General features: G+C 47.9%; 1 protein-coding gene across 1 annotated transcript; it reads right to left on the reverse strand.

Moving 5' to 3' along the window:
* Nucleotides 1-10,045: 10,045 nt before the first annotated feature.
* On the reverse strand, nt 10,046-14,579 carry LOC149336079 (uncharacterized). The gene is made up of 2 exons (XM_089552575.1): nt 14,318-14,579; nt 10,046-14,260 (listed from the first exon to the last, which is right to left on the reverse strand). The coding sequence occupies exon 2, from the start codon at nt 14,232-14,234 to the stop codon at nt 10,608-10,610; it is 3,627 nt and encodes a 1,208-aa protein (XP_089408701.1). The 5' UTR covers nt 14,235-14,260; nt 14,318-14,579; the 3' UTR covers nt 10,046-10,607.
* Between the last annotated feature and the right edge of the window lie 4,936 nt (nt 14,580-19,515).

Genomic DNA, 19,515 nt, shown 5'->3' on the forward strand with positions numbered 1-19,515 from the left:
TCCTTTCCGGTATTTATTGCGAGCAATGCAATAAACCATGCAGTTGTAAGTTCAGCGCTGTGTGTGTGCGTGTCTTCTTTGTTCGTCCAGTGTAAGCGCGCTGTTTTACGGTGTGATCATGTACCAACTGGCCCGGCAACTATCCTTAATCATAATACAGATAAGACGGGCCAACTAGCAGGATGACTAACTAATACTGAATACTCTCTTTAACTGCTAGTTTTAGGCCCCCCAATTATTGAGAGGCGTGTACCCAAGCCTAATTGACATCCATATCGGTCTTTACACTCTCGGAAATGTGGTTACGCTCGGCGCTGTGGCCCAACACACTTCGGCTACATCGCGCCAAATTATATGCGTTTTCTAGAAGCTTGCAGTCAAAGCAACCTCTCCAGTGCATAAAACTTGTTGAAATAGCCAAAATTTGCTGGGCCACAGCGCCGAGGGTAACCGCGTTTTCGAAATTCTAAAAACTGATAGGGTTATTACTTACGGTGCGCTACACAGAAAAGGGGCGGGGGGGGGGGGGGGCAGAGATTGGCTTGCTGAGTGATGGAGAAAGGTTGTACAACTTTCCCCCTGGAGGAGTTCCGGCGGACAGGATGCAGGAATGAAACTGAAGAAGTTTAAAAGAAAGCGCAAACAGAAAACGACGAACAGATGAAAATGACGGTGAAAAAAAAATTCATCACATAAACTCTATGTACTCCTTTTCTTGGCTGATTCGCATGCGACACTCTTCGAGGTGAACAACAACAACGACAACGATGTCCACTATCGCGGGTGGGAGGGAACTAACCATGAAGATATCTGAACTCATTCTGAAGACGGTTGATAGAAAGGACGCAGACATAGAGGTACTCTTATTCTATCATCTAGAATGCCTGCAGATGGAGACCTTGAACAAAATTAGGCTCACTCGTTGTCTCATGAGCTCGTTCAAACCGCTGTAAATCATTCAGCGCCGCAAGTGCAAACATTGCATGCATGCATTCAGTAGTGAACACATTAAGCTTTGGCTATCACAGTATACTAAGTGCAAAGATTTCCGTTCATCGATGATCTCTAGTTGCCAGTACAGCACCCCATAGGAATGCATGTCAACATTAGATCATAACGAGATCCATAACTTTCCAATTCTTTTGGAATTGGCTGTGAAACGTAGACGAGTGAAAAGACCTCACTGAGGGCTTTCCAACGGCAGCGCCTGGAGATTTTGGAACAAAGAAAAAAGATACATAAATATTGAGAAAGACAGGAATGTTCCGCCATTCTTTAGCTGAGAGAGTATCAGTCTGCATGAAGTCTTCAGTTCAGGGTCTTTTCCTATAAAAAAACCATGTTTCTATTTGTCTTTTTGAGCCCGCAGCTCTGACCTCTGCTTAAGGAACATTACTGATCCGATTAGTGATCGCTTCCAAGCCTCGGTCATAGCAATACTGTAATAGCAGCTCAGCGTTCCCCAGCGATTAGCTGTCAAGCCTCAGGATCCATATTGCGGCACTTGTGTGTGTGTGTGTGTGCGCGTGCGTGCGTGCGTGCGTGCGTGTGCGTGCGTGCGTGCGTGCGTGCGTGTGTGTGTGTGCGTGCGTGCGTGCGTGCGTGTGTGCGTGCGTGTGTGCGCGTGCGTGCGCGAAAAGGGGGAGGGGCGAGATGATTGCTGGGGAGAAATCGCTTGGCAAGAGCAACCCTTGTCGCACAAGCCTCATCGATGGCCCCTCCGGCCATTCCCGGGTCAGATGGCGCATCGCTTAACCGCAGAAGACTCCCAAGGATCTACAAATATTAAGTAGGGAATCACCCATTGCGCGTGTGTGAGCATTAACCAATTAAGGTATCGTGTCATTCCTTTAAAGGCGAGCTTAAGTATCTCCTTGAAGTTTTCCATACGCCGCACGAACACATTAACATGAAATATGCCTTGCCAAGCTGCAAAGACATCCAACCGCTAACATAAAATCAGCCTCAATAGTCGTACCAAATACGCTATTTTTGAATCCATTTATTGCTTTCCATCGCAAATCTCTGGTCTGTGAATGTTCCCAGCGCACCTACCTGCTGACCTTATTTTCTTTTCAACACTACGCTGCTTTCGAGTCAATAATATTAGCCGGATACAAGCTCCGCAGGCAACACGACTACCACAATTTGGATGATGTCAATCACGTTTCACGTATCTGAGAGCTTTTGCCGGAAGTGCAGAGTATTATGAGGGAGTAATTACTCATTGACATCCACCCAAGCGCAGCCATACGGCTACAAAGGAAAGCTCCACCTTGGGGGTTTCCCCTAAACATTTGACCAACACTGTTAACACTTCGAGTTATTGATCAATTCGCTCTCGCCGTACCATAAGCTTGACGTCCCGGTTAGCTCAATTGGTAGACCGACTACTCCGGGGAAGCAGTGGTCCTGGGTTCGAACCCTGGACCAAAACGAATTTTTTTTTAACTGATAAGTTTCTGAGAAAGCTGTTTAGCTTTCCTTTGTAGCCGTATGGAGGCGCTTGGATGGATGTCAATGAGCAATTACTCAATTATTACAAATCAACTACACCTTGAATGTTTCCCCTACACATTTGACCAAGTGCAGGGTATGTAGTCATTTCCTGGTCATTATTTATAAACAGCGCTTCGCTGCTCTAGAAGATGAACCCTTTGTCCAATTTGGAAGATCCCGAAGAACACAACAAACATCTCGAAAACAAAAGGTGTATTGAACAGCCTTCTCTACATCTCTACAAATCTTACAGACATCGCACTTGAACTGTCGTGAAATGCACAGGTAATCAATGCAGAACAAGTCGGACACCGAGCAGGTCCCCTCTTGGAAGGCTTTCTCGTCAGAGCAGTTCGAACAATCTTGTCACCATCGCTCCTGAGTGCTTGAGATAGTTTCCGTCACCGCATGAAAACTGACTCCTTGAAGGTGACTTTCTAGCACTTCGCCTCGTCAGAACCATCCCGACAGTCTTTCACAACGTTACATCCGAATGCCTCCGGGATGCAGCGGCCGTCACCACACAAAAAGCAGGTAGGTTTCTTGCAGTTTTCCTCGTCGGATCCATTCCAGCAATCTTTATCACCATCGCACCTCAGTTGCTCCGGAATACAGTTGCCGTCCCCGCACGTAAACTCCGACTCCTTGCAGGTCGGTTTCACGCAGTCTTCTTCGTCGGACCCATTCCAGCAATCTTTCACACCGTCGCACTTCCATTGCTTCGGGATACAGCTGCCGTCCCCGCACGTAAACTCCGACTCCTTGCAGGTCTGTTTCACGCAGTCTTCTTCGTCGGACCCATTCCAGCAATCTTTCACACCGTCGCACTTCCATTGCTTCGGGATACAGCTGCCGTCCCCGCACGTAAACTCCGACTCCTTGCAGGTCTGTTTCACGCAGTCTTCTTCGTCGGACCCATTCCAGCAATCTTTCACACCGTCGCACTTCCATTGCTTCGGGATACAGCTGCCGTCCCCGCACGTAAACTCCGACTCCTTGCAGGTCTGTTTCACGCAGTCTTCTTCGTCGGACCCATTCCAGCAATCTTTCACACCGTCACACTTCCATTGCTTCGGGATACAGCTGCCGTCCCCGCACGTAAACTCCGACTCCTTGCAGGTCTGTTTCACGCAGTCTTCTTCGTCCGACCCATTCGAGCAATCTTCAACACCGTCGCACTTCCATTCCTTCGGGATACAGCTGCCGTCCCCGCACGTAAACTCCGACTCCTTGCAGGTCGGTTTCACGCAGTCTTCTTCGTCCGACCCATTCGAGCAATCTTCAACACCGTCGCACTTCCATTCCTTCGGGATACAGCTGCCGTCACCGCACGTAAACTCCGACTCCTTGCAGGTCGGTTTCACGCAGTCTTCTTCGTCGGACCCATTCGAGCAATCTTCAACACCGTCGCACTTCCATTCCTTCGGGATACAGTTGCCGTTCCCGCACGTAAACTCCGACTCCTTGCAGGTCGGTTTCACGCAGTCTTCTTCGTCCGACCCATTCGAGCAATCTTCAACACCGTCGCACTTCCATTCCTTCGGGATACAGCTGCCGTCCCCGCACGTAAACTCCGACTCCTTGCAGGTCGGTTTCACGCAGTCTTCTTCGTCGGACCCATTCGAGCAATCTTTATCACCGTCGCACTTCCATCCCTTCGGGATACAGTTGCCGTCGCCGCACAAAAACTCGGACTCCGAGCACGTCGCTTTTTCGCAAACCTTCTCGTCAGATCCATCTTCACAATCTTCTGTACCATCGCACATCAAATACATGTGGATACATTTATCCTCTCCGGCGCACTTGAACTCATTAACCAAACAAGCCGCTGATGTAGTATTAATCTTTAACCGGTAAGAGGCTGCGGCGTTGAAAACGAGGGCGAAAGCTAGAAGACACAGCACTCCCTTCGGAGTAGCTGACCACGTAAGGTTCATATTTTCTGCGACTCAAAACTTCTCGGTGAAAGCCTCTGGCTGTCCTGACTACCTTCTCCTCTCTCGGCACACCCAACCACTGGGAACTCTAGACACACTTGGACGAAGGTAGTGGGTGCACAGTTGTGACGGAAACCCAAGGTGAGAGCAAGATCGGGCAGATATTAAGCTACAACACGCGGTCGTAGATGGCTTCAATTTTGAGGCCTAATGGCGCACTCCGTCAGCCTTATATGGCGGTTCGTCCATCCTGCACCACGACCAAGGTCTCGTACCTGGCCACGTCTACGTCACTCGCGTGGCTGATCGACGGCACATGATTGGTCAAGTTAATAGAGCACGCTGTTGCATCGAGGTACTGCAAAGTGGGTAGTAGAGAATAAGCAAGGTTTGAAAAGCGATGCGCTCTGCAGGCCTCGACAGGGTCAGAGCTCCCCTGAAGTGTTATGACGGCAAGGAGGACTCAAGTTTCGAGCTGACACAAGCGGCGGCTCCAGCTCTCTGCCGGTCTTCTCTGCCCAATAAACTCGCTGGAAAAATGTAAGCGTCTGTAGAACTGGGGACTGCCAACACACCATTCGCGACTCAGCGCGTCGGGTCGCTTGAGAAGCAATTACTCATTGTATAGAATTGCGCTAGCCTAGAAGGACTTAAATATGCTTTCTGCAGCGTTACATGCAATGGCCGAGGGCTGTGCCGAGTTGTCGGTTTTGCGGCTTGCGTGCAGTGCCATACAAATTAAGAAAAAAAGAAAGAAAAACAATGAACAAAGCACACAACTTCGACGTTAAAATTGCTTTAAAAAAAAAAGCCAAAATAATGCTGACCTGATGCAGGCTTTGTCTGGTGGCTCTAAGGCGCTTTCGTATCGATTACCTGATCTAATCAAAAGACGCAGACAAGATCCAATGACCCATGAAGCTCAGCACTTGTTGCGATCATCTCGCTTTAATTTTAGCACAACTTACTTTTATTTTGTTGGAGCACGGCAGAAATATATGCATTAAATGATCGCCGCAGATCCAATCCGGCCGTGGCGCTAGTATTTCACCTCCATCGAAATGCTAGAGGCCCGCGTGCTGTGCGATGTCACTGTACGTTAAGCAACCTCGGGTGGTCGAAATTATCCGGACACTTCCACTGCTAAGGTAGAAGCTTGAGCGAGTTGGTGATTGATCATCTTAAAACAGCGTAATAAAGACACAGATAACAGGAAGAAATGGCGCTGACTCACAACTGAGGATTTTATTGCAAAGGCGCCCACTTATACATGCGGCTGCGCAATAAAACACAAAGTAGTGCGAAAAGACACAAAAGAAGAGGGAGCGAATAATCAAAGCACACTTGTCGTCAAAGGTTTCACAGATTAGCAGTATGATACACCACTTCTTTGTCAGATAAAAGCACTGATGGCGCACTGACACACGTGTCTTTATTGCAAGCCATGTTAAAGGCCTCAATAACTTCTCTAATGAGCCGATCTGCGTGCCGGGCTAAGACGGTGCATTGTTTGAATTCAGCATCACATTTCCAAGTTCTGGGTGACACGCGCAACATACTTTGCAATGGGCGGTAATGTGTGCTTTTAAACCTGTTTTCATATCATTTCTGTGCTCGCGTATCCGGTCATTCAGTGTGAAAAAGAAGTCATTTATTCTATTCTCTTTAAATCTGGCAAAAAGTACATCGTGCAGACGGGCAGATACTTGAATGAGCGCATATCTGAATGTCTCCTACTATTCAGTGTTATGTGCATGGTGTGTCTTTGTATATATAGGGGGGGGGGGGGGGGGGCGTTCAGTGACGCGCTTTTATTTATTCAGTTTATTTATTACAAATACTTACAGCGGGAGTTGAGCATTATAGTAGGGTGTTATTTGCAAACACTGAGATAAAAATAAGAGGACAAACAAAAACAACGATTCAGTTATAAAAAAATTCAAATAACTATTAACTGAAAGCGGAAGGCAACACATTTATCAGGCAGCAAGGTATTCAGTAACAAAAGCTGCTACACAAATCAAAAAGGAGAACACGGGAAGTATGAAATCAGATTGATGCTGTGCTCTCCCTGCCAAATCAAAAATCGGGAGCAGAGAATTTCTCTTCAGGGAGCAAATTCATTTCTTCTATTGTTTATGGAAAAAAAATGAAACTCAAAAGGATTTATGTGACTTTGATATGGCCTCGTTTCTTGGAATTTTCTCTTTTGTTGGACTGATAATGAGGTTATCTTAAACATATGTTTTTGACGATACCTGCGTTATCGCGGTTAACATTAAGCAAAAACTTTAATCTGAACATCTTTCTGCGTGCAGAACGCAGTTTCCACCCTGGACTTTTTCTGACTTGCGAACCTCTAATACCGTAGTTGTAGACGCCAGTAACGAATCTTGAAGCCTTTTTTTGAACCGGCTCTAGCTTGTCTTCAAGAACATTTGTGAACGGGTCTCCCGCTGCGCACGTATATTCTAACATGGTCTTAATGTCTATAAGGTACAAAGTTTCCTTGGAAGCTTTGGCTGCCAACTTGAAGTTTCTCTAGAAAAGGTTAAAAGGCGACAAGCTTTAGCACTTGTTCACTTGGTGTAGGATGTCCTGTCCAATGTCGTAGTGAATATGATGCCTAGATATTTGATCTCGACAACACGCTGCATTGAAACATTATTCAAGAAGTATGAAGAAGAGACCTTTTTCTATTTGTTCGTGAATTGTATATGATAACAGTTTGCTATGTTCAATTCCATCTTCCATTTTGACAAAACAAGAGCAAATGTTCTCAACATCGAAGTACCGCATGTTCATATTTCCGGAACATGACACGTGATGTTTTCACGTTTACGATAAGTGTTAACAACGACAGGATTAATCATTCTAGTCCTCAGACATTCTTAGGGCGAAAATGAGGACAAGCAATGTGTAGGACGAACTGAGTTGGATGAGCGGTTTTGGCGGGGTTCATGTTGCAGAGATGGTGCCTGCCTGGGGCAGAAACGGCGCTGCGAGGTTCCTTGTGGTAAAAGTTGTGCAAAATATCAACGCAAATTTTTTGCGCCAGGACTAAAAGGGAGAAGGTTTGGTGATACTTCTATTTGAGTGCTACTGCAAGTAAATAACGTGGTAGTCCAGGGGAGTTCGTATCAGATGACTCGAATAATTTAGGGCATAAATGGAACTAATAAGCGCCGAAATCAAGGAGCATGGAGGATCTTCCTTTTTTTTTTTGCTTCTGGAGTTAATCAATGCGAAACTAGTAGTGTAATTATTTTATAGCTTAAAGATAATTTATTTGAAAGCAGAAGAAAAACAACCACATGCCACCGGTAGGATCTCATCCCTCAAACACCGAATTTCGCGTCCGCTGAACAGCGCGCGAAATCCTTCCCAAGTATTTTAGGGGATGTTCGGGTACGCTTTTGTCCACAACTACTTGAAATATCACCTACTTGTTCTGCCATTTCGTTCAGTAATCTGTGGCCTTTCAATTGGAAGAAAAGAAATTGTGGCCAGGAAAACACTATTTTCGATTTTTCTTTCATTACTGTATTTATTGCAACATTTTGGGTTGTTATTGATTTCCCTTAATGCTTAATTTCTGTTCAGTATGTATTTCTGCATGATAAGATAAAATAGAGGCAAAGGGAACAATTTAGTTTTTGTACTGTCGCCTCTCAAAGGTGATGGTACCTCGTAAACAAAAATATTGTTTTGCGGCAACTGAGCTTAAATTAAAAAGCAAATTCACTACAAAATATTTGTCTGCGCAACATTTCCTGATTGAATTTTTTCTATCGGCACCAGTAAATTGATCGGACTCAGCGTTGCGCTTCGCTGCCGCTTGTTTAGTTCCTCGAACTTGGTTCGTAACTTACTGCACAGCTCTGTGAAAAAAATTTAACGGCCTCCTAAGACTTCACTCCGCCAGCGGACACCGTAGAGGTTTCGAATAAGTCCGCATGGATTATGAACCTTGGATCGCCCTAGCCCTCCGTTGTTTTATTGTTGGGAACCATATAATGGAGCCATCTGTAGTATCTGCAGTCTTACAGAGATTTATTCAGAGCGCGCTTTCAGGGTACACAGTTAGAGGAGGCTAAGAGGGCTGATGGTTGCCAGATCAGTTTTAACTTCTGTTAAAGCAAAAAAATATTCCAGATCCGGTTAGAATTGCGTTCTAAAGATAAGGTAAACAATGCTTCCTCAAAAAAAGAGGTTGTGTTTGCTGTGGAAGCGGGCGGAGTGGGTGAGAGAACAAACGCGGGCTAATGACATCCTAATCAAAATCAAAAGGAAGAAATGGGCTTGGGCAGGGCACGTAATGCGAAGGCGAGATAACCGCTGGTCCTTAAGAGTAACGGAGTGGACTCCAAGGGAAGACAAGCGTAGCAGGGGGCGGCAGAAAGTTAGGTGGGCGGATGAGATTAAGAAATTTGCGGGGATACGGTGGCCGCAGCTGGCAAAGGACAGGGTTAATTGGAGAGACATGGGAGAGGCTTTGCCCTGCAGTAGGCGTAGTCAGGCTGATGATGATGATGATGGTTGCTCACATGCGCCCTCTTAAAACGGAAATTTCGATGGATGTATATCGCGGAAGGAGTGTGATGCTAGAAAAGACGAAGAAACGAATTTGTTTTCATAAATGCAAGGATGCCAAAAAATATAGAAATTTTTAGATTTTTTGCCCACCCCCTTCCTCCTGAGTGCAAATTCATTTCTGCCTTCACTGTATTCCTTCAATAAATGTTTTTTCATTTACCGCGAAGTAGAAGTGTTTCTTAAATGTTTTTTTAAAAGGGATAGAAGAGCATAGCCTCAGACAATCCATAATATAAATTTTTAGATTTTTTGCCCACCCCCTTCCTCCTGAGTGCAAATTCATTTCTGCCTTCACTGTATTCCTTCAATAAATGTTTTTTCATTTACCGCGAAGTAGAAGTGTTTCTTAAATGTTTTTTTAAAAGGGATAGAAGAGCGTTGCCTCAGACAATCCATAATATAATTTTTTAGATTTTTTGCTCACCTCCTCCTTCTGAGTGCAAATTCATTTCTGCCTTCGCTGTACTCCTTCAATAAATGTTTTTTTATTTATCACAAAGTAGAAGTGTTTCTTAAATGTTTTTTTAAAAAGGAATAGAAGAGCGCTGCCTCAGACAATTCATAGAACTTGTTCTAATTCTTGCATCAGAATTCGGCACAATGGTCGAAAGATATAAAGGAGTTTTGATCATTGCAAACAGGCGCAAGGAAGTTAAGGTTCTCGTTAGTCGTGCTTCTGTGTAGCAGTGAAAGCGAAATAAATGAAGCAGTAAAATGGCAACGCATATATTCAAAATACCCTAAAAAAGGCCTCAGAACTTACCTGAGAGCAATTCTGAGCGTGACCCGCAATCCGCTTTAAGAATTTACCATTTCAACAGCGAATTTGTGCATTTCATAGCCGCGCACGCGAATTTCTGGCGATGTCTTCTGTATACTAAGCGTATACTGTCGACTAAACGGGATTTTTGTTCATGATTTCTTGCAAAAGAAGATTTCAGGATCACATTTCTTCTCCGCTGTGGTCCACGCTGTAGTTATCTTTTGCTCCAAAATGATATTGGTCACACCGATGACAGAAAAAAGACTTTATTGAAATGCACAGATTATTAAAAAGCCCAGCATTCAGACACATACTACAGTGCACTAGGTTACAAAATGTGACCTTCAAGACAAGTAAATGGGTGTACCGTTCATTTTAAAAACTCTCTAGACCAAACTCTTCTACATGTAGAGCCTTTCGTGCGGCCCTTTTAATGCCTTCGTATTATTTCACTAACTGAGGAACTTTTCGGCACTCATTTTAAGAGATTTAAAGAGCCAGCCATGCTAAGAGACCTGTACTGCGCAGCTCGGACACAAACCGTGCGTGCTGGAAGCCTTTCATGTATGCGCTCGCGCACCGCTTCTCTGATATTCGCATAGTCTCTGCGAACAGGACCTCTGAACGGCTGGAACCTTGAGCTTTTTTGTAACTGTTCACTATCCCGCTTTGCCTCCGTACATCTAGCCCCATGCACTCATGGGAGCTCCTATCCAGAAAGAACCTGACCCCTCCTTAACTGGACAACATTCCTTCTCCCTTGTAAATACTTGCAAAGAATGGTAAAAAATAGGAATGGCGAGTAACGTTAATCACTCCCAGATGAAATTTAGAGAATTAAACTGCTCCTCGGTAGGGCAGTCGCTCTCGTCAGAGCCGTCCGGGCAGTCGTTCCAATGGTCACAGCGAGAGCGGCGAGGAATACAGAGGCGTCCAGAAGCACATGCAAACTCGTCACCAGAGCAGCCGCGGATGCCTTCTGCGCCGCAGTCCATCTCGTCGCTGAGATCATTGCAGTCGTAATGGCCGTCGCACTTCCGCTCCATAGCAATACACGCCCCGTTGTCGCATCCGAAGTAATTCCCTTCACATTCCAGCGGCAGCTTTTGGCAGGAATCTGGTTCGTCGGAGCCGTCCTCGCAGTCTTTGTGTCCGTCACAGACTCGCGTTTTGTCGATGCAAGCGAAGGATCCGTTTCGCGAGACGCATCCGAACTGCGTGTGGGAGCACGTCTCCGTCCTTGTGCAATTCTGCTCGTCCGACCCATCTGCGCAGTCGCGCTCGCCGTCGCACAGCCAATGTTCTCTGATGCATTTGCTGCTGTCTTTGCACGGGATCTTAGGTGCTACACAGCGTAATCCGGATGTACAGTTCTGTTCGTCCGAGCCATCTGAGCAGTCGCGATCGCCATCGCAGCGCCAAGCCTCATTGATGCAGAGGTTAGTATTCTGGCACGCGAACTCATCGTTCGCGCACTTCTTTACAGAGGTGCAATTCTGCTCGTCAGACCCATCTGCGCAGTCGCGGTCCCCGTCGCACAGCCAGTGTTCCATGATGCATTTGCTGTTGTCTTTGCACGGGATCTTACCTCCCCCACAGCGTAATCCGGATGCACAGTCCTGCTCGTCCGAGCCATCTGAGCAGTCGCGATCGCCATCGCAGCGCCAAGCCTCGTTGATGCAGAGGTTAGTATTCTGGCACGCGAACTCATCGTTCGCGCACTTCTTTACAGAGGTGCAATTCTGCTCGTCAGACCCATCTGCGCAGTCGCGGTCCCCGTCGCACAGCCAGTGTTCCATGATGCATTTGCTGTTGTCTTTGCACGGGATCTTACCTCCCCCACAGCGTAATCCGGATGCACAGTCCTGCTCGTCCGACCCATCTGCGCAGTCGCGCTCGCCGTCGCACAGCCAATGTTCTCTGATGCATTTGCTGCTGTCTTTGCACGGGATCTTAGGTGCTACACAGCGTAATCCGGATGTACAGTTCTGTTCGTCCGAGCCATCTGAGCAGTCGCGATCGCCATCGCAGCGCCAAGCCTCATTGATGCAGAGGTTAGTATTCTGGCACGCGAACTCATCGTTCGCGCACTTCTTTTCAGAGGTGCAATTCTGCTCGTCAGACCCATCTGCGCAGTCGCGGTCCCCGTCGCACAGCCAGTGTTCCATGATGCATTTGCTGTTGTCTTTGCACGGGATCTTACCTCCCCCACAGCGTAATCCGGATGCACAGTCCTGCTCGTCCGAACCGTCTGAGCAGTCGCTGTCACCATCGCAACGCCAAGTGTCGTTAATGCAGCGGCCGTTCGCCACGCACGTGAACTCAGTTTCTGCACACTTCTTTAAGGAGGTGCAATTCTGCTCGTCCGACCCATCTGCACAGTCGCGTTCCCCATCGCACAACCAACTTTCCCTGATGCATTTGCTGTTGTCTTTGCACGCGAACTTATCTTCCTCACAGACCATTCCGGACGTACAGTTCTGCTCGTCCGAGCCGTCGGAACAGTCACGCTCGCCGTCGCACCTCCAAGAATTAAAGATACAGTAGCCGTTATCCTGGCATGCGAACTGAGTTTCCGGACACATCTTTACCAATGTACAATTCTGCTCGTCCGACCCGTCTGAGCAGTCGCGCTCACCGTCGCACAGCCAATTTTTCTGGATGCAGCGGCTGTTGTTTTTGCAAGCAAACTCATCTTTCGTGCAGCGAATTTCTGAAGTGCAATTCTGCTCGTCCGACCCGTCTAAGCAGTCGCGGTCACCGTCGCAGCGCCAAGTGTCTTTAATGCAGCGGCCATTGTCCACGCACGTGAACTCAGTTTCTGCACACTTCCTTACAGAGGTGCAATTCTGCTCGTCAGACCAATCTGCACAGTCGCGGTCCCCGTCGCAAAGCCAACTTTCTCTGATGCATTTCCTGTTGTCTTTGCACGGGATATTACCTCCCGCACAGCGTAATCCGGATGTACAGTTCTGCTCATCCGAGCCGTCTGAGCAGTCGCGCTCGCCGTCGCAACGCCAAGTGTCGTTAATGCAGCGGCCATTTGACACGCACGTGAACTGAGTTTCTGCACACTTTTTTACGGAGGTGCAATTCTGCTCGTCCGACCCATCTGAGCAGTCGCGGTCCCCATCGCATAACCAATTTTCTTTGATGCATTTGCTGTTGTCTTTGCACGGGAACTTATCTTCCTCACAGTCCATTCCGGAAGTACAGTTCTGCTCGTCCGACCCGTCTAAGCAGTCGCGGTCACCGTTGCAGCGCCAAGTGTCTTTAATGCAGCGGCCATTGTCCACGCACGTGAACTCAGTTTCTGCACACTTCTTTAAGGAAGTGCAATTCTGCTCGTCAGACAAATCTGCGCAGTCTTGGTCCCCGTCGCACAGCCAGTGTTCCATGATGCATTTGCTGTTGTCTTTGCACGGGATCTTACCTCCCGCACAGCGTAGTCCAGATGTGCAGTTCTGCTCGTCCGAGCCGTCTGAACAGTCGCGGTCCCCGTCGCACAGCCAATGTTCCATGATGCATTCGCTGTTGTCTTTGCACGGGATCTTACCTCCCGCACAGCGTAATCCAGATGTACAGTTCTGCTCGTCCGAGCCGTCGTAGCAGTCACGGTCACCGTCGCAGCGCGATGTCTCGTTAATGCAGCGGCCGTTGACCACGCACGTGAATTCGGTTTCCAAACAGGTCCTTGAAAATGTGCAATTGAGTTCATCCGAGCTGTCAGAGCAGTCGCGGTCACCATCGCACCTCCAGGTCTGGTGAATGCAGCGGTTCCTGCTGTGGCACGCAAACTCAGTTTCCGCACAGGTACAATTTTGCTCGTCCGAGCCGTCCGGGCAGTCGCGGTCGCCATCGCAACGCCAACTGTTCCTGATGCATGTGCTGTTGTCTTTGCACGCAAACTCAGTTTCCGGGCATCGTGTTCTTGGTGCGCAATTCTGCTCGTCCGAGGCGTTTATGCAGTCTCTTTTCCCATCGCACCTCCAGGAGATAGGTGCGCAAATAGCTCCGAGAGCATAAGTCGGGCAAACGAACATATCCGGAGGACACATCTTGGTGGTACTGTTCTTGCAATTGTCCTCAAGTTCGTCCGTTCCGTAGGCGCAGTCCGGCTCACCGTCACATCGCAACGTGGCCGGAATGCATGGCCCACCTTCTCTGCATCTGTACTCGCCTTCGGAACACGTCGCGTTGTTGGTGCAGCTATTTTCGTCCGACCCGTCGCTGCAGTGCTGTGTTCCGTCACAAAGCTGTACCCAGGTCACGCACTGGTCTACCGTGCTGCATTTGAACTGCTTCTCTGTGCACGGTTGAGACACTTGGGCGGCACTTGGAACGACATATGAAGTTGCAGATGCGAGGATGGCGGTCAGGAATAGCAGGGTAGAAGTAAACCGGAGGGATGTTGACCTCGGTCGCTGCTCAGCTTTCATGGTGTTCACGATGCAATGCCCACCATCTGCAGGAAAGGTACCAAAGTCAAGTTCAGAAAGTCATGCGAATGAAGAATACTTACACGTTGATGTTTTCGTCGAATTCTATTGATTCGAGCGCAGCTATGTCGCTGAACGAAGTGGCTGCTGCTTGCTATATGCGACTGGATCTGTTCTCCTTTTTGAGAGTGCTTAAAACCAGTGGCGATGGAGCGCAGTGAGAAGGAGTCTGAGGACGTGAATTTTTTTTTTAATGTGAACCTAATTGTGAAAACGGTAGGCACTACAGATAACGGGCTGAGCAAAGGCCGTTAACTGGGCACCTATTTTTGATCTGCAGCCCGGCACGAAAGCTGTACGGTTCCGGCTGGAGGCGATATAGAATAAGACACGCGCCGGAAGTCACCGCCTTCCAATTTCCTCAGCGCTGGAACAACGTCCTGTTTTCGACAGCGGTCTTGCGGTATCTCACAGAAGCAATTATTTTTATCTGCGCCAAGTTCCATTGCAATTATGAAATTGTCGAGTTGGATGGTATTGCACGATATGTATTTGAAACCCAAAAAAGCGACGCTAAAGCATGCAACCACAGAAGAACAGCGCTTGTGTTCTGTTCTTCTTCTGTGGTTGCATGCTTTATCGCTGCTATTTTCTTAGGTTCAATATGCACCAACTATCCCAAATAGAAGTTTTTATAATATGTAATTACATGTTGTGCTTGTGTTTCAATGTCGCCATGAGCATTTTTAGTTGAATTACAGAAAACTTGCTTATGGTTTTCATAAAATTGTACTCAATGGAGCCACAGATTTGAACTGCAGAAAATTCTGGGTGGCTACGCAAAGCCTACGTGTTCTGGAGTAGCCGTTGAAGCCGTCGCTTACGCTTAGTTTCCTACCTCGGATTTCGCTTAAACTTCGATTTTTTTGCAGGCGGTCATGCACCCTTCATAACATTCATTTCGTGCCTACTCATCGAAGCGGACATGTAGGTTATAAATAAAGGTGTGCGCGTCCTCAGCTTCCCTCCAAGCGTACAGAAAACAATCAAACATCGCTCACAGACTTGTCCTGCACCACATAGTAGCCATTCAGAGGGATGGATTTATAGGGCGCATGATGCCAGGTTAAGCATGCATGCATGCCAGGTTAAGCGATGCGGCACTGGCCTTGCGCTTCCAGAATTGTGATGCCGCCGCAAGGTCACGTGACCTAGGTGGCCCACCTGCCCACAGTTTGCTTTATTGGGACCAGCAGCCTGATCCATGCCAATGATTTTTAGCTCACAACGCCGACAACACCGACACCGGATTTTCTGGACAACGGGGCCTATAACGCGATCGCGTTAAAATGGCTCAGCACATTTATGGCTCAGCACAGTACTGTACTGATTCGAATAACTTAATGTGATTACCTTTGCAATGGTCCCGATAACGCGGATTAAGCAAGGATGCTGTGCGTTATTAATTTTGGAGAGCTATTGGATTTTCTGCGCAAGCAGCCCAGAGTGTCTGTTGAGTAATATCTGAGCGGAAAAAATAACTGAGAAATACTCCATGCACAGCTTCGCAACTCAAAAGAAAACATTCGACAGAAGTCTGTCTGGTTGGGAAATTTAATGTTAGGAGAAGGTAAGTGACGCCAACCAAGTAAAATACAGGAAAAACACGACGTTTCGGGACCGGCTCGGCCCCTTCTTCACGGTGTGACTACGGGCGAGCGCAGCTTGATACTTGGCGGATTTCCTCGTATTTATCTCCGTACGCCTTCGCGGAGATTATGGCTTCCATTCTGCTTCATTGTTAGCAAGCCGATGCAAGAGAGAGAGAGAGAGAGATAAAGAGAGGGGGAAAGGCAGGGATGTTAACCAGAAAGGTTTCCGGTTGGCTACCCTGCACTGGGGAAGGGAATGAGGGGATAAAAAGGGAAGAGAAGAGAGAAGGAACGAGAGACAAAGTCACAATCTAGCAAGCAAGGCAGTCTCTCGGAAAGACAAAACAGTGCCTTATGAGCCTTGATGGTAGTCGGCGGTTGTGGCCACGGGCCGAGGATCTTGGGCTCTGTGAAAGGGCGGGGATACTCGTAAAACGTTGGGCAGATTCGGTTCACAGATCCCCAGAATGGGAAGCGGTTGTGTCTGAAATCCGGGACTGGAGCCCGCGGGCATTCCACTGAGAAATAAAAGCTTGTTTGACTTTCTTCGGAAAAGATAGTTCCGGGGGAGCCATGGTGTCTTCTATTGTAGAGCTGCAAGAACTGGCTGTAGCGCGTCCAGTACTTGCAATGCGTTGTGTGCTACTGGCGTGCGTAAGCTGGACAGCAGATCACGCATGACATTCATCAGTGACGTGAGGATTGGAATCACTTGCATATCTTGGCCAAGGTCGGAATCATGCCTTTTGCCCAGATCAGTCGTAGGTGACGCAGAGCAAGAGACCACACATCAAAAGAGGGCAGCCAAGCCCAAATCTCCGCATACATTTTCGGGCATATATGAGTATATATTCCTCCGCTTCTATTAGTGATATTGCTTAGCTGTCTGCCCCATTTTGTTCAGTAATTAATGGTATTTCAACTCAATTCTACTCACGAGAAGTAAGTAGGGAGTTTTTTTGTTCGTGGCTGTATTTAAAAAAAAATTGTTTTTTGCATAAAGTCCGAACCACTCACTGTACTTGGTTATTTATTGTTTAATGTTACACGTATAAAATTAGACTATGCGGAGAGATTGGCCCTTTTATTTTGTTCCCTTCCGAAGATATTACTACCGTTGTAACAGGAGTCTTCTTGTTTTAATCCGTGTTTAAAGCAGAAAGCGATTTAACTACAACGTTTTTTGCAGCACCAGCATTTCCTGATTCAATTTCTTCAATATGCACCAGCACATGGTCGGCATTCGACACCGATTTGCTCTTCTGTGCGTCTCATTTGCTCTCCTGAACATGTTACGCAACCCAGTGGTCAGATCGGTGTACAAGTTGAACTCGGCACCGCTCCACTTCACTCTGCTAGCGCAGAACTAAATGGCCTTGAGGGAGCCAGCCGGCTTCTGGTACCCTGGATCTTGCTAGGCTGGTGTTGCTAAATGATAGCAAATAATCTCATGTCGCCATCCTCAGTGTTTTCATTCCTACAGACGTTTATTTAAAACACGCGTCTAAACCACGCTCTTCAAGAAGTAAGAGGGCTTGGATCGTTGTCAGATTACTTTTTACTTCTTTGAAATTGAACGAAAGTTTCGGTCATAAAATTGTGTTCCCAATCGCAACAAAAACTGGATTTTCGCAAAGAAGAGGGTGTGGTGCCTCACATTCGCCATTTGAAAATGAAATTTTGTGTGCAGATATATCGCCCCGGGACAGACGTTTGATAAAAGAAAGGTCGATGGAAGGAATTAACTTTCTTGTGTGCAAATATTCATTGATTATAAAACATTTTATTCGTCGGAAATAGCTTGGTGCTAAGAAGTCGCGTTAAGTGCTCGAGAATGCATAGCCCTCGATGCCTTTTTCAGCCTACTCCAACGTCAGAACTGGCGTTCTGGTGTCAGAGCTAGCCAGCACGGTCTCCCACCGCTCGAGAGTAGGAGCTGTAACTACATCACTCGGAGGTGGCTCTGTTTCGCAATACCATATGATATGATTGTAGTTGGCTCGTTGGCCGCAGTGTTTGCAGTTCGGTTTTTGTAGATCAGGATAAATGTGCGCGAGGAGTGATGGAATATGTATTGATCTCGCCTGTAGCCGACGCCGCGTTACCTCTTGTTCTTTAGTCAGGCTTTTGTCCTGGTCGGAAGGGGGGGGGGGAGGGTTCTCCTCTCTAGTTTAAAACGATTCGATAGATCATGATATGTGATCATGGAGTCCTTCGTGAAATTACGGTCCTCGTACTCCGTTTGAGTAGAAGTCAGCCGCCGAAGCTGCTAAGCGCACCCTTGCCGAAGGTAATCTACTCATGCGCCCATTGGCCGACGCCCCGTTGCGTGTCGTCACCGATGACCCCGGCGTAGCTCTAGGCGCCTTTCTGCAACATGTTCACCACGACTTTTGGTGCCCACTGGGTTTCCTCCCCCAGAAAATCAAGGCCGCAGAAAGGTGCTATAGTACGTTCGGCCGTGAGTTCCTCGCTGTCTACCTCGCCATTCAGCACTTCCGCCGAAACCTTGAAAGGAGACGTTTTTCATGTGCTTATGGACTGTTTTATATGGTTATGTGCTTGCATTTTTTGAGAATCAGAGCTCATAAAACCGCACGAGAAATAAGACACCTGAGGTTTATTTCTGAGTTTACGGTGGACATCCGATACATCGAAGGGCCCGTGAACAGCGCCGCCGAGTCGATCCCCCGTATCGGTGTTCTTGCATCAGGCGCGCTCGAATTCGCAGCGCTGGCTCCAGCACAGAAGTTAGACAGCGAGCTTCAAGCCCTCCAAGCCTCCTCTGGCTCCCTGTTCTTGTCTCCAGCGCCTCTGCCCGTCTGGTCGGGCAGTATCGTCTGCGAGGTCTCCAGTGGTTCTCCAAGTCCTTTTGTTCACACCGCTTTCCACCGCCAAGTCTTCGAACAGCTGCACAACGCTAGCCATCTTGGCATTCGTGCTATGCAGCGGCTCATGACGTCTAGGTTCGTCTCGCCTGACGTCAACCGAGATGTGCGTCGGTGGGCTCGTGAGCGCTTGCACTGCCAGCGTGCTAAAACGACGCTCCACAGGATGTCGCCTCAACACCCTTTCTTCTGTCCCGGCTGCTGTCACATCGGCATTTTACACGTCGACATTGTTGGCCGTCTTCCCCCATCAAGAGGTTTCCGCTACATCCATACGTGTATCTACCGCCACACACGGTGGCCCGAAGCCTTTCCACTGCCTTAGATCACGGCGTATACTGTGGCGTCATCACCATCAGCCTGACTACTCCCACTGCAGGGCAAAGACCTCTCCCATGTCTCTCTAATTAACCCTGCCATTTGCCAGTTGCGGCCACCATATCCACGCAAACTTCTTAATCTCATCCGCCCACCTAACTTTCTGTACTATGGCGCACACTTCTTTAAGTGGATGAATTTCCCTCCTCGGCTCCCCCAGGGTAGTCGCGATGGATCGTGGCCACCAGTTCGAGTGCGCCTTGATTCGCGCCCTGACCTCTCTGGTTGGCATGCGCCGTATTCACGCAAGCGCATATCATTCCTCCGCAAAAGGGCACGACTGAACGTTTGCACCGGCAGCTAAAGGCCGCCCTTGTTGCACGCGAAGTTCGCACTTCTTGGCCTGATTATCTACCACTACTT

Source organism: Amblyomma mixtum, chromosome 7, assembly GCF_055824585.1.
Source record: "Amblyomma mixtum isolate Tamu chromosome 7, ASM5582458v1, whole genome shotgun sequence".
NCBI classification, from domain to species: Eukaryota; Metazoa; Arthropoda; class Arachnida; order Ixodida; family Ixodidae; genus Amblyomma; species Amblyomma mixtum.

What these genes read in the sequence shown, in the direction of transcription:
- LOC149336079 (XM_089552575.1), bottom strand. Translation starts at nt 14,234, where the DNA reads ATGAAAGCTGAGCAGCGACCGAGGTCAACATCCCTCCGGTTTACTTCT.